Genomic DNA, 26119 nt, shown 5'->3' with positions numbered 1-26119 from the left:
ACGCGTGCATCTTAACCGATGATAGTGGGTTCAACTACAACAAATTCAAACCCAGGCAAGCACCACTATATATATGTGCTTAATTTGTGTTTATAATTCATCTCGTGCTCGGCGGTGAAGGAAAACATCGTGAGGAAACCTGCATGTGTCAAATTTCAGCGAAATTCTGCCACATGTGCATTCCACCAACCCGCATTGGAACAGCTTGGTGGAATATGTTCCGAACCCTCTCCTTAATGGAAGAGGAGGCCTTATCCCAGCAGTGGAAAATTTACAGGCTGTTACTTTACTTTTATTAATTATGGAACAACTGTTATCGAAATTTTGAAACAAAAATTAAAGTTGAAATATGTAGTTAAGTCCAATAGTGTCGTATTATAAATAAATAAATATTGATCATAAACATAGTCTGACGACCTCCGCAGTCGAGTGGTGTGTACACCGGTTTTCATGGGTACGCCACTCTGATGTCCCGGCTTCGATTCCCGGTCGAGTCCATGTAGAATATCATTAGTTTTCAACCGACTTCCAAAAGGAGGAGGTTATCTATGTTGTCTTGGGTGTGGGTGTTTGTGGTACCGTCGTTACGTCTGATTTTCCATAACATAAGTGCTTTAGCTACTTACATTGGGATCAGAGTAATGTATGTGATGTTGTCTCATATTTATTTATTTATTTAATATTGTTTTATAGTAGTGCACAACATAGCTAGATTATTAGTACATCTCATGGAATACGTAAATATAAATTTGTTTATATTTTTTCCTACTTCCATTAGAATAAGCTATAGTATTGTGGTGTTCCAGTTTCAAGGACATGCACCAGTGAAACCACAGGCACAAAGAACGTTACATCATAGCTACCAATTTGAGGCATTGGAGGTATAGTCAGTGCCAATATCTGTAAGGAATGGTCACCACATACCATACAGTTGCCCTTTTGGCAATCCTACTTTAAAAAATAAAAGAACACAAATAGACTTATTAAAATTTACGTGTAACAATTTTTATTGATCTTTGAACTGTTACGATCAACATATGTATGTATCATACATATAAAATATGCTGACTCGTTGAATATCAAAGTATAACTTTATAATGAGTCAATTACTATGTAATCATTATTATAATGATAATAAATGATTATTCACAAAAATACTACAGACAATGTAATATAGTGTAAACAATGCACTGAAAACTGCAAGCGGTTGTAAACTTTAAGTCAACGCTTTAAAATTCAATATAGCATGCTTTCATTTATATGATTAGAATTTCCATAATACAAACAAATGTATATATTTTATGTTTCATGTCATCGCCATCAGTCTTACGAACTTGAGCGTCTACTTTGTGACATTATGAACGATTGTTAGTGAATGTCAGTGTATCGTTAGTGTATAATGTGTGGATTATTAGTGTTTAGTGTTGTGATAGTGTATTTTTCTCTATGCGATGGCAGTGGAATATTTAACGAAGAGTCTAGAATAACTTTCGAACCAGACGATAATTTCTCTCAATATTTTGGTTACTCAGTACTGTTTGATTCAGATAAGTAAGAATTGTTGTTATAATTAAATATGAGCTTCAGATATATTATATCTTATGTTATTATTACTATATTATGATTTATAATTTCTTATAGATTCGGTTTTTTTTTATGGTATAGGTTGGCGGACGAGCATATGGGCCACCTGATGGTAAGTGGTCACCATCACCCATAGACAAGGACGCTGTAAGAAATATTAACTAATCCTTACATCGTCAATGTGCCACCAACCTTGGGAATGTTGTTAGATGATGATCTCAGATGTTATGTCCCTTGGGCCTGTAGTTACACTGGCTCAATCACCCTTCAAACCGGAACACAACAATACAAAGTACTGTTATTTGGCGGTAGAATAACAGATGAGTGGGTGGTACCTACCCAGACGGGCTTGCACAAAGCCCACCAAGTAATTTTATTACTACTATAATTCTTTAATTGCATGTTTAAGAAATCGATATTTTTGTGCTGATAAGAAAATTTTAATGACTATTTAAATAACTTGGTTGTAGGGATTCATATACGCCCGTCTCGGTAGGTACCATGCACTTATCACATACAAGTTGTCGCCCGCGGGTACGATTGCGTTTTATGGGATTCATTGTTATGTGTCAAACAAAAAAAGTAGCCTATGTCCTTCTTTGGAGTTCAAGTTTGCTTCACACTAAATTTCATCACATTCGGCTCATTGGTTTAGTTGTAAAATAAATATAAATATGAGACAACATCACATACATTACTCTGATCCCAATGTAAGTAGCTGAAGCACTTGTGTTATGGAAATCAGAAGTAACGAAGGTACCACAAACAACCAGACCCAAGACAACATAGAAAACTAATGGTAATCTACATCGACTCGGCCGGGAATCGAACCCGGGAACTCAGAGTGGCGTACCCATGAAAACCGGTGTACACACCACTCGACCATGGAGGTCGTAAAAGTGGGACAGACAGACAAAGTTACTTTTACATTTATAATATTATATTAAGTATAGATTTTACTAACAAGTAGGAATATTTAGTATTGTTGTATTGTGGTTTGAAGGGCGAGTGAGGTGTATGCACTTGCTGATGTAACAATGTATGAAATGGTTTACTTTTTATACGGCACTATGTTTATGGTCACCGGTGAACCTACCACACAGGGGACCCTCTTTTGGCATTGACATTTGTCCGTTGGCCTACCGAAGCCATAAAGAAAATACTAACAGAAGTATAATACGATTCATTCAAAAATTGTATCTGGGTTTCATTATAGACCAAAGTCTTTAAGAAAATATCAATATAGTTAGCATACGGGTTTTGCGATTGTTAGATAAAAAAATCTTAGTACATTAGTATATCGTTGATTCATGATTTTTACGAAATGTCCTGTCCCAAAGGTAAATAAAAATTATTACGAGGAGATCTTTGACCTTTCATAACCCATTATTAATTAACAATATTATTAATAACAGCATTTTTATTAGCCGTCTATCGACTTTGTGATATTAATAACTGACGATGCAATAACTTCTAAAACAAATTGTACTGATTATATCGATCAAATATTTAAAAAGTCAATACTGCCTGATATTGCAATGTTTATAGCGTTAGTAAGGTCGCCTTTTATTGTGCCACTGATGGCCTAAGGTCTCTCTTCTCTTATCGAGGAGAAGTTTTGAAGCTTATTCGGATATTCATCGATCTTGTCTGGATTTGAACCCGCTAGACCTTGGTTAAGATTTAAGTGATATGACATCTTGGCTCAGTGGTATAACCACTGTCCGCAGCTCTTGTTACAGTATTAATTTCATAAATAAGATATTCTGCATTGCGCTTAGTCATAGTTTGATATTTTATGTATATTTACTGTGCTATAACTACTAGTGTTTGAATTCAACAAAAATTAGCTGACAAACAGACAAAAATTGGTATATATAGATACTCAATTAGGCAGCCTTAGTTATATTAAGTGGAAATATACAGGCTGTTCTTGTTGTATAAATTTTAGGACCTATATAAATTGTAATCCTAAATACACTCAATTTATATTAAGTGTATGTATTTACTTGATGGTAGGGCTTTGTGTAAGCCCATCTGGGTAGGAACCATCCACCATCAGTTATTCTACCGCCAAATAACAGTACTTAGTATTATTGTGTTCTGGTTTGAAGGGTGAGTGAGTCAGTGTAACTACAGGCACAAAGGACATAACATCTTAGTTCCCAAGGTTGGTGGCACATTTACGATGTAAGCAATTGTTATATTTCTTACAGCGTCATTGTCTATGGGTGATGGTGACCACATACCCATATGCTCGTCTACCAAACTATATCATAAAAAATATATATTTTTAAATATTTCAATTCTTAACAAAATCTAAAATCTAAAGCCGTCAATCTGTTTACAAAAAATCTAGAATTATGAAGTAGTACCCAACTAAATAGACCAATTTTGATCAACATATTTAAAACAAATTGCTATACCGATAATTACCAAAAATATACCGGTAATTATTTGCGAGCCAACTTTACAACCAATAGACGACCAACACTGCCAAATCTCAGATATATTCGAGTATTCGAACTGATTTCCCTCGTGGTCGATTTGTTTAATTGTCGTGGGCGTATTTTCTTCCTTGAGGGTAATTCAAATCTGTCACACACATGCTCCCTCGTATTAAGAGGTATCTCTCGTAATGTATCTTGAGGAGGATTCTTTATTCAATTTTCCTGGGAAATCTCTTGGTACTCTATCAAGACATTTATGTAAAAATTTCTTTCGAGCAATGTAAAGAAGTATAATTGTTTGAGCTAGCTTTAATTTACTTGTACTTTGTAATTGAAATCACTTTTTTTATTATTAGCCTTATTGTATATGAGTCAGCTTAGAAAATCAAAACATCATATTTTTTAGGCACGAAAATCACCTATGAATTATGACGTGTTTAGAAAAACATGGATATTCCCGACTTGTGACTTTATGCTTTAATTAATCAATCATCACAAATCCTTGTCCCATCTTATTCTTCTCCTTTTATTTGGTGTCAGCTCTTCTTGTTACTAGACAATGAGATAAATATTTGGTTGTCTTTCTCTATTTATTTCTTTCGCTTATTATTTGCGTTATGATGCGGTTTTTATATCGTATAGCGTGATTCGAGAGGAAGGTTTTTGTATATAATACATTGACAATATAGTAAAGAAACACTTATAATTTTAGAAGTTTTTAATGTGATATCGTAAGTGTAAAATTCTGTAGTATATTTAGAATCAGTATTGCACCCAATAATTTTAAAATTAAATGGAAATAAGAATATTTCAAATGATAGTTTTTCATTTTAAATATTATAAATATAGATTCAGGAATATAATATATCAAATTAGTTGACCTTTGGTAGATCTGTAAAGGCTTACTTTATTTTGTAATTTCGGGTCCCTTGGGTTCAGCGCTGGCTGGCTTCAGTATATTGCTTTCAAATTTGATCCCAAACCTAATCTCGATTTGATTGATTCAATGCGTAATCGTCTTACAATGAAAAGTATGTGTCTTAGAATGAAATGAAAAATAATCTATATAGTTATATATATATACATTGTACAGTCGGGGTAAGAAAAGATTCGTCACATTAAGATCTATTTTCGTGTGCTCAGTATGAGCGATAATCTGCTTTACCGATCGAGAATAATGACACTGACAAATATATTTTAAAAATTCTAATTTTAAAAAATGTTACACAATTTAGAACCAAGTTAACATACCATATAAGTTTATTTTTAAATGCAGTTGTCAGTTTAGTGCTTTAGTTTCAAAAGGTACTAAGAGTTTATGATTTGATAAAGGAATTAATTTGAAAACTGACGAAGGTTTTCTTCCTCAGACTTATTGTTGTGCCTTCTACTTACAATTCAATTTTTAAAATATGTTCATATGGTTTCAGGCTTATAGTTGGAGCTCCTAAAGCAAGGAACAGATATAATACCACGATCAATTCAGGACAAGTGTTTTCATGTGCATTGGATAATTTGAACGTGAAAAAGGTCACGTGTCATCCTTTAGGGGTGAAAGACACTGGTAAATATTTCTAAAAAACGACATGTATGGGAACATACAACTTGTATGGAAACATGAGTTCTAGTGTTATAGAGTACACTACATTACAAACTGATATTATTAATCAAATCAAAATATACATTATTTAAGGCTTTACAATCACTACTGAATCGTCATTTAACAACTATGTTAAGTGAAGCTACCAATAAACTACTAATATACACAGTGGCGGATTTACAAATCTGTCGCTGATAGGCTAGTAGGCTATTCAATTTATGCCACCCCTACTTTTTTTTGCAACATTTATGATTTCTGTTCTATCGTCCTCATTACATCAGTTTTGTCCCGTTATTAGTATGGTTATGAACTAGGTGATATTTTTGTCAGTTAGTAGATTATTTTTCCAACCTATGTATGTAGCTATGTAGTGACGAGTATACGGATTACGGACGTAATATGTTTACATATAATTTTAAGTTTTTTTTAATTTCTCTAAGATAATAATAAATTTGGGCTAAATTTGCCGCCCTAGGCTCCAGCCAGCTTAGCCTATTGTTAAATCCGCCGCTGAATATACAATACTAATGTTGTTGGTCTGGGGGCTATCTGGGGTATAACCCAAGATTCTAATCTCAATTGGCCTTAACCAAAAAGTATTTTTGGCAGACATTTTTAAATTTGCCGTTTCGTAAATTCAAATCGTTTGTAAAAAATACATTGGTAAAAAAAGCATATTATTCGATACAAGATTTTATAGATGATAAAAAAGCGTGGAGTTAATACCTGTTGACTTCCAAGCATATATTAAATTAAATAATTATATTTACTAACATGACTTTGTATTTTTTAAATTTTGAAAAAGAGTAACTTCTGAGCTTTATCTGCGTTCTTCTCGGTAGAATCTACTTTCCAAACCGGTGGTAGCTTCACTTAATTGTAAAAGGACGATTCAAAAGTGCATGTAAAAGCCTATTTGAAAAAAGTTTATTTTGATTTTTGATTTTGTCAATAAATTCTCTATAGCAAGCACGTAAAGATGTTGGGAGTTAGGGAATACACAAAGTGTGCAATATCCTAACTATATTATGTAGTTGGATCTTAAGAATGTTTGCTGTGATGGAAATAACCATAATAAAAACTAATATTCTCCTATATGTAAAGCTGTCTCTTTTACAAATAAGGTAGAATTGTAGCTTAGTGTTGTAACAAAAAATACCATGACCATGTGTTATCGATTGATTAACTGAATAAGTACTGGTTATAGGAATCTTGACAACCTCCGTGGTCGAGTGGTGTGAACACCGGTTTTCATGGATACGCCACTCCGAGGTCCTGGGTTCGATTCCCGGCTGAGTCGATGTAGATTATCATTAGTTTTCTATGTTGTGTTTGTGGTACCGTCGTTACTTCTGATTTTCCATAACACAAGTGCTTTAGCTACTTACATTGGGATCAGAGTGATGTTGTCTCATATTTATATAATAATCATCATTGATAAAAGAGATACTGTACAAAAATCTAAAAATTTTAATGTTAAATTCTCTCTCAACAAGAGATATCAAAACTGTGTAATTTTAGTTCAGTATGTTTTTGTGTGTATATTTGTAATATTTCCAAAATGATTGTTTTTCAGTTGAAGATATTATTTATCGGAGGTCTATTAAACATTCCGATTTTTTCGAAAATGACATGTGGTTCGGAGCGACCATAGCCTCAGTACCAAATGGAAAATTACTGGTAAATTTGTTTTAAATTTAATTACAAATATTAATACAAATTAATTAATATAATTAAAATATAAATTTTATTTAACGACCTCCGCGGTTGAGTATTGTGTAGCATATTTTATGGGTACTCCACTCAGAGGGTTTGATTCCCGGCCGAATCGATGTAGAGAGTGTTCATTAATTTTCTATGTTGTCTTAGATCTGGGTGTTTGTGGTCTGATTTTCCATAACATAAGCACTTTAGCTACTTACATTGGGATCAGAGTAGCGTATATTTTATTGTCCATTTTTATAAAATTATATTTAAAGAATAGTGAATAAATGTGTGAATGTAAATTAATGGTCATTCGGCAAGAATACAGCTGTACTAGAAGCTGAATAACATAGGCAAGAATGGAGAATTCTAATGAAAGTAAATAATTAACGTTTGGATAATCGTACTGACCCAAAATAAAAGTATTAAAGGGTGATGATGACGGTAAAATGGCTGACAATTTAATTCGCAGTAATATAAGAGCGGATTAAAGTATGTGTATCACCTTAGCGGAAGGACTTAGTGCATCCCTGTCTAATAATGTACCACTAGTTCACTAAAAATTTCTGTTTAACAAAAAAATATTTCCTTATGCTTGTGCTGAAGCGCAAGAATGCCAATGTAACAGGCACAAGGGACACCTTAGTCCCCCAGTGCGGTATATTGGTGATAATCTCAGTATAGTTCGACACAACTTAGATGTCGCATCGGCAAAATCCGTAAAACCGATCACATCCGAATTGAGTACGCTATCCCAAATTATCAAAATTTATTTCTCATGCGAATATGATCTTTACACAAACTTAATAACTTGTAATATCATATGACCTAATATATTCGTCAATTTGATGCGTCGATTTACATGCACTTGCTTTGTCTGACGCGCGAATCTATAGCGACGAATAGCGTCGAATGGCGCGATAGGGAGCTTTTTCTATTGGTTGTGTAAAGCGGCAGTCATCGGTTTTATTTTCATTCCATTGCATTTTCCGATGCTACATTTAATTTGTGTTGTACTATACAATATCTACGATCAGTAGTAGTCAATTATGATTTATTTGAAATTATAAAGGAAAAGGAGACCAAAGGAGTTTCATTGGTAGTAGGGCTTTGTGCAAGCCTCAGTATTGTTGTGTTCCGGTTTGAAGGGTGATAGAGCCAGTGTAACGACAGGCACAAGGGACATAACATCTTAGTTCCCAATGTTGATGGAACAGTGACGATGTAAGGAATAGTTAATATTTCTTACAGCTTTGTCTATAGGTTATGGTGACCATTTACCACCAGGTGGCCCATATGCTCGTCCGCCAACCTATACCCCAAATAAACGACAAAACCCAATCGCAAAATAAGATGCGAACAGTTTGGTCACTACGAATAGCGAATAAAGGTAATGAATTAAATGAATATGAAATAAAAGGAATTTCATTAATTTAGCAAGTATACGTTATAACTGCAGATTTAATAATTTTTGCCTTTAAACTTTTTAAAAAGATTTTGATATTATTTAGTTTCTTGTTTCAATAAATTATATAATATGTAAAATTTCATTTTAGATGTGTGCTCCTCGATGGACCACTCCGTACAGAGATAAACACTTACTTGCAAACGGTGCTTGCTACATGATATCAAAAAGACGCGGCGCTGCGCTTTTTCCATTAGCTGAAATGAGTAAGGAACAGAGTACATTTTTGTCATTTTTATTTGTTTACATTTGTACATCTTACAAAAGTATCTAATCCATGTAAAATATTTTGTTCTCTATTACAAATTACTTGATTCATGAATGAAACAGACATCCCTCCGTAATTTGAAGCTCTTTTTTACTTGGTGGTAAGGCTTTGTGCAAGCCCGTCTCGGTAGGTACCACCTACTCATCAGCTATTCTACCGCCAAACAAAAGTACTTGATATTGTTGTGTTCCGGTTTGAAAGGTGAGTGAGCCAGTGTAACTACAGGCACAGGGGACATGACATCTTAGTTCCAGGTTTGATGGTGCTTTGGCGATGAAAGGAATGGTTAATGGTCCTTACAGCGATTGTGACTTACCATCGGGTGGCCCATATGCTCGTCCGCCAACCATTGTCATAAAAAAGTACTTTCCGGTCAGCTTCTCTCAATAAAAAAAATCCTAAACATAATAATATTTTCAAAATAATTGGTAAATTTGTTACAGGTCGCCAAGCATTCATGACTCATGGAGAAAGAATTGAATATGGAGAATACGGCACCCATTTAAATCTCTACGCGTACGGTCAAGCAGGATTTTCAATTAAAGTTTCAAAGACGAGCATTATTATTGGTGCACCTGGAATATTACAGTGGACAGGTACAAATGCGTTCAATTTATGAATTAGTTTATCTTGAGCCGAGATAGCCGACTGGTTAGAACACGTGCATCTTAACCGATGAATTCGGGTTCAAACCCAGGCAAGCACCACTATATACATATATGTGCTTAATTTGTGTATAATTCATCTCGTGCATGTGTCTAATTTCATTGAAATTCTGCCACATGTGCCTTCCACCAACCCGCATTGGAGCAGCGTGGTGGAATATGTTTCAAGCCCTCTCCTTAATGGGAAAGGAGGCCATTAGCCTAGCAGTGGCAAATTTACAGACTGTTACTTTACTTTACATCTCGAGCACGGCGGTGGAGGAAAACATCGTAAGGATAAATATCCTCACGATGTATTCCTCCACCATCTCCACCGAATTTCAACGAAATTCTTCTATATGTGAATCGACAAACCGGCATTCGAACAGCGTGGTGGTATGCTCCTAACCTTCTCCTCGATGGGAGACGAGGACTTTGTCCTGTAGTGGGAAATTTACAGGCTGTTATCATTATATTATTAACTCCATAAATATACACATTCCCTCACTTTATATTTTCAAACCTTGCAATCCATAAAAATGAATGAAAATCTAGTAAATCGTAGTAGATTTTCTGTGTGTATTCATGTACATGTTCCTTTACGAGCAATAAATTTTAAAAGAGTAATATCACATTCAATAAATAGCTTTAGTTATTGTTAGCATTTGTAAAGACTGCTTTGATTATCATTACTAAAATGGGACACGATCTTGTACCGAATAATATTGCTACTGGTTATTGCTTAACTTTTGCTTTATTGCATTTAAATCCTACTAATTATTTAGCAGACGACTTTTATCCTTTGTGGTCAATGATTACTGAGACAATTTGTTTGGTTTCAATTTTCAGGTGGTATCGCAACGTATAAGTATTACAAGGAAAGCGAATACTTGAGTTTACAGCCTACAATTAACCCTTATTACACGTTGGATGTTGGACCAGACGATTACTTAGGTAATCATATTTTGAAACATTTTTGTACGCATATCGCTTTTATGATGTAAAATCTAGATCAACAGATCTTGAGTAGATTTTATGTATGATTTTTCTTGATTGCCGTTATTGACTGCCTCCTTTGTCTTTTGGCTAAATGTAAGTTGTGTGTGTTCAAATCCAAGGTCAGGTCGATACAATTTTTTTTTTTATGAGTAATTCTCATTAGCACAAGTTTTGTAGAAGAACGCTGCCTTTGATTACATTTCCTGTTTTTCGAAAAACCCGTTACGTTATCCTTATGCTGAAGTTGTTTTCGGTCGTGGTTGGATTTTCAACCGAATTTGTAATGCACTTTTTATTATAAGTACATACATTTCAATCTTGTCCACTCGGTTGCTCTGAGCGAAATTGGCTAAGATGACGTCACCATCAGCTTGCACATCTTAACTCAGATCACAGCATTCTTATAAACTAGACACAATTTTAATATATCTTTAAAACTTTTATATTTATTTTAGGATACAGCGTCGAGTCGGGTGTGTTTCAAAATAATGGTACAACATTATACGTAGCTGGAGCACCTAGATCAAAGTCAGGATATGGACAGGCAAGTTTACCTTACGCTTCTCTTGAAATTCTTTATTTGAATATTACATTTATTTTAAAATATGACAAATCTAATCTGTCCGCAAAATAGGTTCTCGTGTTTGAGCCGTCATTTCGAGAAACAGATCCCTTTAAAATCAAAGCAAAAGTTCGTGGACCCCAATTAGGAGCATACTTCGGCGCTAGTTTGTGCTGTTCTGATATTAATGGTGACGGTGTTACGGATCTTCTCGTGGGAGCTCCGAACTTCGTTAGAAAAGATGGCGATGGCTTACATTATGATCAAGGCGCTGTCTTTGTCTATCTAACGGAAATCAAGGTTAGTTTTAAATGTTTAAACATTATCATAGTTACAGCACTACAATAAACCTATTATAATTAGAAATATGACCTGTTCGAAACGCTTGGCCCTTGGAGTAGTGGTGCAAAAAGCTTCATCAAAAGTATAACACCTCGCCTCATTGCCTCCACTGGTGACAGGAGGGCTGGTTCGTTTTTTGCCCAGAGGATCGGAATTGCGATCAACGGGGAAATGCTGCTAGCATTCTTGCCACCATTCCACGCGGTCAAGATTTATACAGTAACTAGTTTTAGTTCATATTTGTATATATATATTTAAGCATTTAATGTTGTTAAATCTTATGTTAATAAATATTTTTATTATACATATAGAAATATAAAGTAAATTTATGTTTCTAAAAGTTAATAAAAAAAGTGTCATTTGTCACGTCAAATGTCATGGTTATTATAAACCTATTAAATTATTGATAGTAGAAACTAGCGGCCCATCCTGGCACAAAAGTGTTTTCTATATTTTTACCTTTCATTTATTTATTTTTTTATCCTTTTTTCCAACATTTTAACAATTGTTCTTCTATTTCAAATGATTTACACAAAACCTTAATGAATGATATACCTAAACCTTCCTGATGAATCCTTCTGTTTACAAGTGAAAACCGCACGAAAATCCGCTCAGTAGTTTGAGTTTAACGCGAACATACAGACAAACAGACCGTGGGACGTATTTATGGAAATTAAATCAAATTGTAATAACAGTACAAGTTTACTTTTACTGTTTTTACTGTTTTACTTTTACAGTTATTACACTTTTTATTGTTTACTTGTGCAGGGCATTGTGCAAGCCCGTCTGGGTAGGTACCACCCACTCATCAGTTATTCTACCGCCAAATAACAGTACTCAGTATTGTTGTGTTTCGGTTTGAAGAGTGAGTGAACCAGTGTAACTACAGGCACAAGGGACACAACATCTTAGTCCCCAAGGTTGGTGGCACATTGACGATGTAAGGAATAGTTAATATTTCTTACAGCGTCATTGTCAATGGGTGATGGTGACCACTTACCATCAGGTGGCCCATATGCTCGTCCGCCAACCTATACCGTAAAAAATACGTTTATTAAGAAAACACAAAAGTTATTTAAACAAATGAAAGAGGATGCTACCTACCATTGAGGATAGTATTTTATATAACAAGGCTTAATTCCATGATCATTTCAGGAGACAGACTTCACTCTCATCCCAGCAGACTACGTTAGTGGTACTGGAGGAAGTGGAGTTCGTTTTGGGAGCACAATTGCAAGCTTAGGTGACATAGATGGTGACGGGTTTAACGGTATGGAAAACATATGTATATTTAAATGTCATGACTTCAGCGTTTTCATTAAAGACAAAAAATTTAAATATAATGCAAATATGCCTAATGATAAATGTTAGTACGTAATATAATATGCATTTTTTCATTTTCTTTCTTGATAAATTTCACTCAAGTGAAGCGGTTCGCTAGTGATATATTTTCTCATGAAGCTAATATATCTTAAATCTTAGAGACATTATTTGTCAAAATAAATATTTATGGTTTATCGCAGATATTGCTGTTGGAGCTCCATGGGAAGATGAAGGGAAAGGAGCAGTATTCATATTCAGAGGTGGCAAAGAAGGTCTCAGACCGAAATATGTACAAAAGATTGTAGTCAAAGAAGCTCAAACATTTGGTATTTCTATATCCGGGGGTTACGATATCAATAACGATAAATGTAATGGTGAGTAAGGAATTTAATAATTGATTCATCCTAATTATAATTAACTACCAAATCGTTAGCTATACTAAGTTATAAAGCCCAGTATAAGCAATTCAGTTTACGATGTTTCGGTTTGGGGTAACGCAGCCGCTATCAATAATGCTGCCAAAAAGGCTTTTCGCGAAATATATCCATCTTGAAGATAAATAATTATTTAGATAGGTATAAATTAAAAGAACTTAAGATGTTAACATTTGCTTATATATTAATATGTCTATTTTTATGTATGTAAGAAATATATTATTGGTCTAGCGAGTAAATATGATAGTCATAGCATAACAAGAATAACAATATGAATATATTAATGCTGTTACTCGACTGCATACTAGTCATGTTTAGAAAAAAAATTAAAAAACAAATAAAAAAATCTTCCTATCTATTTTCAGATTTAGCCATAGGCGCATACAGTTCTGGAGCAGCTTACGTTTTTAGATGCACACCAACAATGCACGTGGAAGTATATATAAAAGTACCAGATGCGGTTAATTTACAACAAGGAGCAACAAATTTTTCAGCATTATTCTGTGTCAAAGCAGCTGAGAGCAAAACGTGGCCACGTGCAAGAATGGGTGAATAACTTGTATGTTATGCATCAAGAGTTATAAATATGAAGAGCCAAGATGGCCTGGTGGTTAGAACGTGCATCTTAACCGATGAATACAGGTTCAAATCCAGGCAAGCACCACTGAATATTCTTGTGCTTAATTTGTCTTTAAAATTCATCTTGTGAAGGAAAACACCGTCTATAAAACCTATGTGTCTAATTTCATAAAAATTCTCCCATATGTGTATTCTACCAAATATGTTCCAAGCCTTCTCCTCGGAAGGGAGTGGAGGCCTTAGTCCAGCAGTGGCAAATTTACAGGCTGTTGTTTTTGAAGAGTTATATAAATGGAAATTAATATTGTTCAAACAGATTTCACTGCAAATATAGTTATTGATCCAATCGAAAACAGAGCAAGACTTAAGGGAGACACAGAGTTCGAAGTCTCCATTCAACCAGGGAACGAAAATTGTGACGAACAAGTAATTGAAGTGAAGGTATAAGAATATTGATTTTTGCATTCAATAACTGAAGCTTGATTTGCTTTAAAATTATTGAAAAATATGTGTCCTAATATTAAATACTAATTTAGATTAAAACAAGTAAAATGACTTATTCGCTTTCAGCCGACAGCCGATTTATCAAAACCAATCTCCATGAAATTCAATTTAGAAGCGAAAGATTCGGGAGGTATTTCCTAATTTCTTTTTATATCAGATAAAGGTTTTAAACCATTACTAATAAAAGAGTAGTTACCTAATTGAATAATTCTTTTTAATTACTTATTTTTTATTTGGTGGTAGGGCTTCGTGCTAGCCCGTCTGGGTAGGTACCACCCACTCATCAGTTATTCTTCCGCCAAATAACAGTAGTCAGAATTGTTATGTTCCGGTTTGAAGGGTAAGTGAGCCAGTGGAACAACAGGCACAAGGGACATAAAATCTTAGTTTTGACAATGTAAAGAATAGTTAATATTTCTTACAGCGTCATTGTCTATAGGTGATGGTGACCACTTACCATCAGGTGGTCCATATGCTCGTCCACCAACCTATACCATAAAAAATAGATACATACATCCATATATATTTTGATGTGAAAATGTAAGGATTGATTTCAGATGATCCGGATGAATCCCATGAACAATTCGCGAAAGTGTCAGATGATTCAGTTCTAGACACGCTTTTCCGCATTCAACTGATGCGGGATTGTGGCGATGACGACGAACTTATCTGCAAGCCATTCCTTATCATGAATTTAAATCCCCTAAGTAGGTAAGTCATGTTATGTATCAAATATTTTTACATTAATAAATTGACATATTATAATTCATCTTGTTCTCAGCGGTGAAGGAAAACATCGTGAGAATGTATCTAATTTCACCGAAATTCTGCCATATGTGTATTCTACCAAGCTACATTGGAACAACGTGGTGGAATATATTCAAGACCTTCACGTTAAAAGGAGAGGCCTTAACCCAGCAGTGGGAAATTTACAGGCTATTGTTATAAATTGACATAAAATTAATGTAAATTTTTGATTTTTCAGTCCGTATATTCCCGGGACAAAAGATAAGTTAGGTGTAAAGCTTTCCGTTGTTAACATGGAGGAACCATCGTTTGGAGCCAAAGTCCATCTTACTTTACCATCATCACCAAAAAGGCTACCAAGAGAATGTAGCTTAGAAGAATTCAACGTTACTTGTGATATACCATCTCCTTTAAATCGGTTTGGGATTGTTGAATGGGAAATAGAATTGGAATATACATATAAGGATACTACAGAAAAGGAATTAAAGATTGTAGCTCATCTTAACGATCCATTCAACAATGATACAGATATCGATAGAATTTTGAAAGAAATGGTTATTATGATAACACCAAAAGCAAATTTCTCAATAAGTGGGTAAGAATTTGAATAAATAATAAGTCTACCAAAAGAAATTGATCACACTCCAAAACAATTCATTTTCACTTAGAACACCTACCACTACTTATTTACAAAATTTTACTAAAATAAAGCATCTACATCTATAGAGCTATACAGGCTTAGTTTTTTATTGAAGTATATTAAATTTAAGCTATCACATGCTTATCTCACAAAACTCAATAGTTAAAGTAAACACCACGATCAATAACAAATATAAAATGCGACCTTAATTGTGAACTAATATAGTTTTGTTGAACAGTACTTTGTAGATGTCTCTATAATATACAAGGTTGTATATCAATAACTTGTTTCATACATACACATATCTATATATAAACGCATTTGATCGAATTACTAATATTGGTAAGGCTTTGGCTTCCATCTCCAAATACTAAACATTGCTGAGTTTGAAACTACAGGCACAGGGGACATAACATGTTAGTTGTCAAGGTAGGCGGTGCATTAGCGATGTAATCTATGTTAGTATTTCTTGAATATATTAACATAGGAAAGTCTGGGAGGAATTGCAAGGATTAGTAAGTTGCACACGAGATATCATAGATCAAGAGTTTGTGACCAAATATACCTAAATCTCTCATTCTCAAAATCAGACGAATTACTCCCAAGAGGAGAGACTTCAAAATCAGGTCCAATAATTGGACATGTTCCGACACCAACCTCTCACAGAATCAGAGAAAGTTACTCTTATCTAGTATAAAAGTACGTTTGTTTGATCTTGGATTTGTCCAGAGTATTGTAGCAGATCCTTTGGCAGCATGTGCTAGGATACTCCTGGAGTTCTACTTAACAGCTGTTAATAATAATTAATGTCGATAAAAAAGGAAGAAGGTACAATGGGACTGAGGTATCTGTAGGAAAAAAGTCCCAAAATAAAATAAGACAAAAAAATAACACCAACCTCAACAGCTAAAAAAAAGAACCCGGGCATCGATCCCAGGGCCTCAGTAGTAATCTATTAACAAAATACAAACAATTTGTGTTATTATTCTAACATGTTCCAAATTGTGTACCATATTTCCACAACACTTGTCTCGATTAAATTATTGTTTGAAGTAAATGAATAAACAAAAGTGTAACATGCATAACAATACAGTGAAACGTAATTTCGTAGTGAATTTCGAAATTAAGGTAACATTATCAAAGTTTTCCAGGAGAGCGTTGCCGAACACGACCGTTGCAGTAACGAGGGACAAATTTAACGAAGCAGCCAATGTGACTTTCGTTCATTATTTTGAGGTAACTCTGTTTTAATTGCCCTTTGTAAAGCACTGTTTATTTTTCAGTTTCATTTCGCTCGATGACTTTTATTACTTCCTTTGCAAAGTTTTTATATTTTACTTGGTACACTATTCTCTAACCGTGGAATTCTGGGAAATATTATAACACGCTTATTGGATAAATCAAAGTATAATCGTTTAGGCGATATTGAAGGTCAATAACCGGATGATAAAAATGTGTTTAATGAAAAGAATCAAATTAAATTTTGGATAAACAGCAACAACAGTCTGTAAATTTCCCTATAAGTTTCTCAGTGCTGGGCTAACGCCTCCTCTTCCTTTGAGAAGGTTTGGAACATATTCCACCACGCTGTTCCAATGCGGGTTGGTGGAATACACATGTGGCAGAATTTCTATGAAATTACACACATGAAGGTTTCTTCATGATGTTTTTCTTTACCACAGAGCACGAGATGAATTATTGTTTTTTTTTATTTTTTTATTTTATAGGTTGGCGGGCGAGCATATGGGCCACCTGATGGTAAGTGGTCACCATCACACATAGACAATGACGCTGTAAGTAATATTAACTATTCCTTACATCGTCAATGTGCCACCAACCTTGGGAACTAGATGTCATGTCCCTTGTGCCTGTAGTTAATATAATAATTGATTATAAACACAAATTAAGCACATGAATATTCAGTGCGTTGATTTGAACCCGCAATCATCGGTTAAGATTCACGCGTTCTAACTACTGGGCCATCTCGGCTCACTCGGCCAAATTTGGATACTCATATTTAAAATCAAGATATAAAAAATAATAACAATTTTGATCCAATGAGCATCCTTAATTATATCAACTAAATAAAATCTTTATGTAAGCTCGAGATTATTATTAGACCCATTACGAAAAAAGTATTTCGGAGGTAAGCTTAAGGCTTATTACAGCTACAAAGTAAATCTGGGATAAAAATTCGTGAAAGGAAATTAATAACGAGGTAGAAAAATGGCATCGTTTAAGATACGAATAATATCTTAATTTTAATATTTACGTTTACATTATAAATAGATTATAAATTAAAATATTCATTACTTGATGGGCCTTTTACAAATTGAGGATTTCAAAAACAAAATTACCACTTATCAGTTATTCTACCGCCAAACAGTGCTCAGTATTGTTGTGTTTGAAGGGTGTGTGAGCCAGTGTAACTACGGGCACAAGGGACATAACAACTTAGTGCCCTAGGTTGGCGCATTGACGATGTAAGGATTAGTTAATATTTCTTACAGCGTCATTGTTTATGTGTGATGGTGACCACTTACCATCAGGTGGACCATATACTCGTCCGCCAACTCATACGATAAAAAAAAGACTTGACAGAGAATCTTGACGAATTGTCCTTTAGTAATTAAATGTCGTCATACAATGAAGGCGCTAGTCATACGATCAAATAGCAAATTCAACTAGATGACTGCGACATATATCATTACATAGTATAAAACAAACTGACTATACTATATCCCTTTGTATGTTTGAATCTTTAAAACTACGCAATGGATTTTGATGATTTTCAATAAATAGAGTGAGTGATTCGAGAGGAAGGTTTTTGTATATAATACATGGACATATTCGTAAAGAAACGCTTTTAATTTTAGAAGTTTCTACTGTTATGTCATATCATTTCACCCGTGCGAAGTAAGGCGGGTCGCTTTTTTTATGGTATAGGTTGGCGAACGAGCATATGGACCACCTGATGGTAAGTGGTCACTCTCACCCATAGACAATGATGCTGTAAGAAATATAACTATTCCTTACATCGTCAATGTAACCAACGGGAACCAAGATGTTATGTCCCTTGTGCATGTAGTTACACTGGCTCACTCACCCTTCAGACCGGAACACATCAATACTGAGTACTGTTATTTAGCGGTAGAATAATTGATGAGTGGGTGGTACCTACCCAGACGGGCTTGCACATAGCCCTACCACCAAATAAAGTAAGTCGCTAGTACTTTATACATAAATAGTTAATATCAAAATAATGTTAAATTTTCTTGCAGGTTACAAATTTCGGGCCGTCGGATTGGTTTCGTTTGCCAGTTCAGATTATTTTGCCAGATAAAGTAAGTATAATGTTGTCTTAAATTTTCGCGATTATTACACATTTAAATGAAACTTGTTATAACGGATTTGAATCGCGTATATTAATTATTTTTGACATCCCGACGTTTCGAGCACTTTACAGCGTTCGTGGTCACGGGTAGACTGACCACGAACGCTGTAGTGTTCGTGGTCTACCGTTATAACTAGTTTTATTTAAAAGTAAGTATATCATTATTATAATCATTTAAATATAGTTTCCGCAAATAGTGCATGTTTTAAGCCACTTATAATACTGTTGTAACTTACGAGAAATATAAAATATTATTTTTATATTTATATACAAATACCAATTATAAAATATTCTTTATTGTAAACCATCGTTTAGTCACGTTTAAGAAATATGCACAAGAGGCAGCATTATCGCTAAACAGCGATCTCTTATTTACTTAAGGTAGAGTGAAGAAACATATATAGAAAGACGTAGGGGTTGTACAGTCGGGGTGAGAAAAGTTTTGTCACCTTAAGATCTATTTTCGTGTGCTCAGTCTGAACGATTATCTGATTTACCGATCAAAAATATATGACACTGACAGACATATTTTGACGACTCAGCAGAAGATATCATATCTAATTTCAATATGAATTGACTAAATTTCTTGTTGATATAAAACTAGGCGTAGTCCACAAGAAGTTCCACTATTTTGAACCTAGTTATCATACTACGTAAGTTTAATTTTATATGTATTTGTCAGTTTAGTGCTTTAGTTTCAAAAGGTACTAAGAATTTAAGTTTTGATAAAGGAATGAATTTGAAAACTGACGAAGGTTTTCCTACTCTGACTGTATAGCAGATATAAACATAATGAACTAATACATGTTATATTCATAATTAAAATAAAAATAATGTACAATGAAGTATGTTCGTAAATTTTACTTCAATTTCTCGTGAATTCTTATTATTTGAAGACATGGATTTAATACTTTCTTCAGGTTAACCTGACAAGTCGGATCAAGGGATGTGCGCAGGATGAATCCCACTGCAAATGGAATATACCGGCGAAAGTATCAATGCCCGTTCTACTATCACTGAGATTCAACTTGGCGGATTATGGTATATTTTTATAGCTTAAATGTAGGTTATGTTTTTCATGATAGAGGAAATTATGTTATACCACTAATATTATAAATGCGAAAGCTTGTGAGAACGGATGTTTGTTACTCTTTCACGAAAAAACTACTGAACGGATTTGGATAAAATTTTACAATACAGTACAGTAGTATAGGTCAGAAATATCATCAGAATAACAATTATGCTACAATTTGTAATGATTTTATGCAATTTGGTCATAATGGAACGATTCATATCAAGTACCCGTGCGAAGCAAGGTTGCGTCACGAATACAATATAAAGTAAAACTCGAATTCCATAAACTAAGGAACCAATGACTGTTTTTACAAATATTTGTCAGATATTTTGTTTATCAAATAATATTCATTAGTATAGGTTACGTTGATATGACTTAGACAAGTACCAATGTTGGGTTGTCCGTCAAAAAGCATAACTAAATTATCATTTCCTTCAACAGCAACAACAACAACAGCCTGTAAATTTTCATACTGCTAGACTAAAGCCCTCCATTGAGGAAGTTTCACATATGCAGGTTTCCTCACGATGTTTTTTTTTTCACTGCTGAGAACGTGATGAATTATAAACAAAAATTAAGCACATGAATATTCAGTGGTGATTGGGTTTGAACCCGCAATCATCGGTTAAGATGCACGTGTTCTAACTAATGGACTATCTCGCCTCTAGTAATTTCTTAGTTTGTGTTGATAATAAATATAATTAATCTCGTACTCAGCGTAAAGTAAAACACAGTAAGGGAACATAAATGTGCCCCATGAAATTCTGACAGCCGATGAAATAACAAATCTCGTGTGGGAATGACTTTAGTTACGTTTTATCCTGCTAATTAAATTTCCGATGATAACATAGCTAAAAAATAGGGCAGGATCGAATTGATTTTAGTATTGATAAGGAAGGATTTTTGAATTTGGTATTTTATTAAAATAAGAGCTAAATAAATTTCAAAATATAAATAAATATATTTTTTTTATTTTAGGTGATTTTCTAGAGCAGCAAAAGAATTTTAACATAACCACGTCTATGATCATTCTGCTTGAAGGTCAAAATAAGTAAGTATCTACAATAATTGTACTCATTATTATTTAAAAAAGACAGCTTAGAACCCTGAAGTAACAGCTGGAAGATTGCCTTTTAACAAAATTACGTGAAATACTAGTAGGTTTCTTCACGATATTTTCCTGCACCCTCAAGTACGAGGAAGATTATAGCAGTATTGTCTGCACTAGCTGTCTCTTCTGCCTTCGTAACAACCTATATTCCTTGTATTTGAAATTTCCAAAGAATTTTGAGCGTTTCTCTCGTTATCTCGAGAGAAAATATAATAAATATACGAATGGATAGAGTAAGGAATGAGTACATAAGAGGAAGTTTGAAAGTCGCACCGATAGCCGAGAAGTTATGTGCATGGCAGATATAATTTTATATTCATGTTATGCGGAGGAATGAGGAACATGTTGTGAGTAAGGTCTTAAGCATGAATTTGGACAGATAGAGAGAAAACATATAAGGGGACAACCAATGGATTGTATGAAAGATGATATGGCTGGAAAGAATGTTACTTGTGATGACATCAGATAGGGACGTATGGAAGAATGAGGCAAGAAATTAGGATAAGGGCAGAAGTATGATCTATACAGATTCTCGATACTGGTTGAAATGATTTAATAATAATTATTATAATGTTCTCCCCACAGGTCGGCCTCTACAACAACGACGTTGATTTTGGAACCAGCTCCTCCTCTTTGGCCAATTATTCTGGGATGTGTTGCTGGACTATTGTTGCTATCACTCATAGTGCTGGGACTATATAAAGTAGGTGCTTTAGTTAACTCTCTATCTCTTTTTAAATGTACTGTCAAGAAAAGGATGGCAAGTATGTCTCTCTGCCATTGTTTTCAGTACGCTCTTATTATGCTTAACATATACCTGCACAAATTTAATTTTTAAATGATGTTGAACATATTTTCTCATATAAATGATTATAACGCAGAGACAATCATTGTATACAAAAATAATACAAGCTTCTTTGGTATAGTATTTGTTTCTATAACAAAATCTTGCGACTATATTTAACTTTGCTTTTAAATTTGTTATCCAATACAGTTTAATACGGTATGCTAACAACATTATTATATGTAAGGAATGATATAACATTATATAAAAGTTAAAATTAAGAAGAATTCGAATTCCGTGTCCTGCTTCTCTTTTTCACACTGATAGTAGTTTTAAATTAAATTTTCACTACAACAACAGCCTGTAAATTCCCACTGCTGGGCTAAAGGCCTCCTCTCCCTTTGAGGAGAAGGTTTTGGAACATATTCCACCACGCTGTTCCAATGCGGGTGAGTGGAATACACATGTGGCAGAATTTCTATGAAATTTGTTCACCGCTGAGCGTGAGATGAATTATAAAGACAAATTAAGCACATGAATCAGCGGTGCTTGCCTGGCTTTTAAGCAGCAATCATCGGTTAAAATGCACGCGTTCTAGTCACTGGACCATCTCGGTTGAACAATTTTCTCTAATATCTTGTGAAATAGCGATCGAAAGCTAAAATTTTATGGAAAAGGTTAGCGGACGAGCGTATGGGCCACCTAATGGTAAGTGGTCATCATCACCCATAGACAATGACGCTGTAAGAAATATTATCTATTCCTTACATCGTCAATGCGCCACCAACCTTGGGAACTAAGATGGTATGTCCCTTGTGCCTGTAGTTACACTGGCTCACTCACCCTTCAAAATGGAACACAACAATATTGCGTACTGTTGCTTAGCAGTAGAATATCTGATGAGTGGGTGGTACCTACCCAGGCAGGCTTGAACAAAGCCCTACCACCAAGTATTTAGTTACATTTTATATTTTTTTTTTATTAGATAATTATATTTTATTGTTCCAGTACGGATTCTTTTCAAGAAATCGATTAGAAGACTTCAAGAGGCTACAAGAACAGAAAGCGACATCAGACGAAGGGAATACGTCAGCCAACGAGGGTTCGTCAACAACCCATGAGGCTTCGTCACAGGAACTAATATCAGATGATTCAGATTGAGCGCCGTGAAAAAATACTTTTGTCTAGTCTTCCGAATTTATTTTAATACTCGAAGTATCATTATATAGTTATTATTTTTATTTTTGCTCAATGATTTTTTTATACAATTAGTTCGTAAGTTAATCATAAGGATTCGCTGCTCTTTATCTTAAGTAAAAGTAACGAAATAGGCTGTAAATTTCTGAGATAAGGCTTCCTCTTCCATTAAGGAGGGGGTTTGGATCATATTCCACAGGGGTGGTGGAATGAACATTTTCAAGGGGCAGAATTTCAATGAAATTAGACACATGCAGGTTTCCTCACGATGTTTTCCTTCACCGCCGAGTACAAGATGAATTATAAACACAAATTAAGCACATATATATAGTGGTGCTTGCCTGGGTTTGAACCCGAAATTATCGGTTGGACCATCTCAGCTGTTTTTAACAAGATTTAAAAAAATGTAATTAATCAAGTTACAAAAATAAAAAGCCAAAGCGAGAGAATCGAGAGCCAAAAATTTGATTTCAAGGACTTTGAAACCAGTAATTTATTTTGTACTTTCTTGATTTTTCTTTTAATGTTTACTTATTTATGTATTTTGCGATGTCAGATTTCTTTGTCGAGATTTTTGAACATACATATTGTATCATGGATTGCACTTTGCTATAATTATGATGACGTCCTACTTTCAATCTTCCCGCTACTACTGAAAATGTCAAATTTCTAGACAAATACATTCTATTGGTCAAATCCTGTTTGTATATATTTGTGTGTGCGTGTGTGTCTCGTACCTATAATATAATAACAGCTTTAAGCCCACCTATTCTTTATTTTATATCACTATAACAAAATGTATACTTAGGTATATAATGCATACTAACCAAAACCAAAAAAAATGTTATTTGCGTCCACAGGTTTTTTTTACGTTAAACACTCAGTACCCGAATATTTATGAGCTTTAAGTATTTAATTGGTATGGATAACAAAATGTTCTTTATTTGATTAAATTTGTATTTTTACAATATTTTATCTTACCATTCCTAAACTGTTTTTTAAATATAAATAATTCTGAATTTCCAAGAAATTATAAATGTCATAAAATTTTATGTTTTTATTTTTATCTATATACATATAATTAAATTGGAGTGTATGTTTGTAATATTAAAATAGCCCTTTTTACTCAATGCATGTGCCTTCTTTTACTCAGTGCATATGTATGTATACACGGTACGTATACCAGAATAACATTTTTTACAATTTTTGTCTGTCTGTCTGTCTGTCTACTGTGTGCTATTGTAAATTCAAATGCGTACAAGGTCGCGGGCACAGCTAGTAATTAATGAAATCCTATAAGACTTTACTATAAAAAATATAATGATATACGAAATATTTTCACTTGAAATTTTAGTAAATAAATATTATCAGAATATTATTGGTTTCAATAAATTAATCTTGAATAACGTTTCAAGCATAAAATTACACGTTGATTAAAACTGTCACCGTTCTTATATGATCGGCAACTTTATTAGCCTTTCAGAAACAGACCGAAAGCAAGCCTTGCCGTGTATAACCTTCGAAGCGCCTGTAAATTTTGTATAGCAATTACTCGTAGAGATTAATTAACTCAGTATAAACTATCAGTACTTTTTTATTATAAAAAATATTTCTTTATCAATTTGGATTTCACATTATATTACTTAAAATTATACATTTGATAGTTGAAATATTTCAGAACTAAAGTAAAATCGAGGTCCTACGTTAGTTTTATTGTTTAAATAATTGTCTCTAGCGGATTCGCTCGCGTTTTAGGGGTTTAGCTCTCATGTGTTAGGCAAAAAAATCCTTTATCTTTCCTCGGAATTCAAATTTGTTTCATTCCAATCAAATTCGATAGAGTCACAGACAGATAGAGTTACTTTCACGTTTATAATATCAGTATAGAAGAATTGATTAAATATATTTTTCTTAATAAAGACATTTTGTATCCAATTTGCCATTTTGTTGAATATTTAATAAAAGGACTTGCACGATCACCCAGTCTCACTTGAGAAATAATTCCACCAATAAATCTTCACTTTATCGTAATCGAATCGAAACGCTGTCGTTTTGATTCAAGTAAAGTCTTCTTAAGTCGAAGTTTACTTAATTTACCAAACATTATTATAGTCTCGCATAAGTACTTAGATAACAGTTCTATGTAGTAGAAATAAGGCATATTTTTATTATATTATACTTAAATAAAATTTATAAATATTGGACAACATCGTGTAAGTAGCTACAGCTTGTGCTATGAATAATCAGAAGTAACAACGGCACAACAAATTTTTGTGTAAGGGGATTACATTGCTCAATAACCTTGAAGATCTAGCCTTTGCAACATTGTTTATAAAGAAAGCGCCTTCTGCTGACAGAGAATCATACTACAACAAAATTTACTGATGATTATTCAAGATTACAAATGCGACGCAATATTGAACAGTATTTGCCTAATTAATTCGGTCTCTGAGAGTCAAAAAGTACTTTTTCTGATGTACAAAGTTATTAGTGTCCAAACTCACAAGCCGTATTTATTTTTGTTTCATATGAATACTTATAAATAGTATTTTGTAAACGCACTAAACTGACGTATATACTTGTTAGGTGAGGATGCCTGCTGTAGGACGCTTCACTTGTCTTTTCAACCGACTTCAAAAAGGAGGAGGTTATCAATTCGTCTGTAATTTTTTTTTTTATGTTTGTTACCTCATAACTTTTTACTGGGTGGACC

The 26119-nt window shown here is 33.9% G+C and overlaps 1 protein-coding gene across 1 annotated transcript; it reads left to right on the top strand.

Moving 5' to 3' along the window:
- The first annotated feature begins 1333 nt into the window (after nucleotides 1–1333).
- On the top strand, nucleotides 1334–23754 carry LOC124532147 (integrin alpha-V-like). Its single transcript, XM_047106860.1, has 21 exons — nucleotides 1334–1551; nucleotides 5465–5598; nucleotides 7211–7314; nucleotides 8895–9009; nucleotides 9515–9667; nucleotides 10565–10669; nucleotides 11170–11258; nucleotides 11349–11576; nucleotides 12774–12888; nucleotides 13142–13315; nucleotides 13741–13923; nucleotides 14271–14395; nucleotides 14525–14588; nucleotides 15016–15169; nucleotides 15444–15800; nucleotides 16997–17081; nucleotides 19127–19189; nucleotides 20160–20280; nucleotides 21293–21365; nucleotides 22011–22128; nucleotides 23218–23754. Exons 1-21 carry the CDS (start codon nucleotides 1400–1402, stop codon nucleotides 23368–23370), a joined length of 2865 nt encoding a protein of 954 aa, XP_046962816.1. The 5' UTR covers nucleotides 1334–1399; the 3' UTR covers nucleotides 23371–23754.
- The last annotated feature ends 2365 nt before the right edge of the window (nucleotides 23755–26119 follow it).

This window comes from Vanessa cardui, chromosome 8 (assembly GCF_905220365.1).
Source record: "Vanessa cardui chromosome 8, ilVanCard2.1, whole genome shotgun sequence".
Classification (NCBI taxonomy): domain Eukaryota; kingdom Metazoa; phylum Arthropoda; class Insecta; order Lepidoptera; family Nymphalidae; genus Vanessa; species Vanessa cardui.
The sequence above is the reverse complement of the archived record's forward strand: the minus strand, read 5'-3'. Positions and strand labels throughout refer to the sequence as shown.

What these genes read in the sequence shown, in the direction of transcription:
- LOC124532147 (XM_047106860.1), top strand. Translation starts at nt 1,400, where the DNA reads ATGTGTGGATTATTAGTGTTTAGTGTTGTGATAGTGTATTTTTCTCTA. An exon ending in AGAAGCGAAAGATTCGGGAG is followed by an intron (nt 14,589 to 15,015) that starts GTATTTCCTAAT and finishes GATTGATTTCAG; the next exon opens with ATGATCCGGATGAATCCCAT. An exon ending in AGATTATTTTGCCAGATAAA is followed by an intron (nt 19,190 to 20,159) that starts GTAAGTATAATG and finishes TACTTTCTTCAG; the next exon opens with GTTAACCTGACAAGTCGGAT.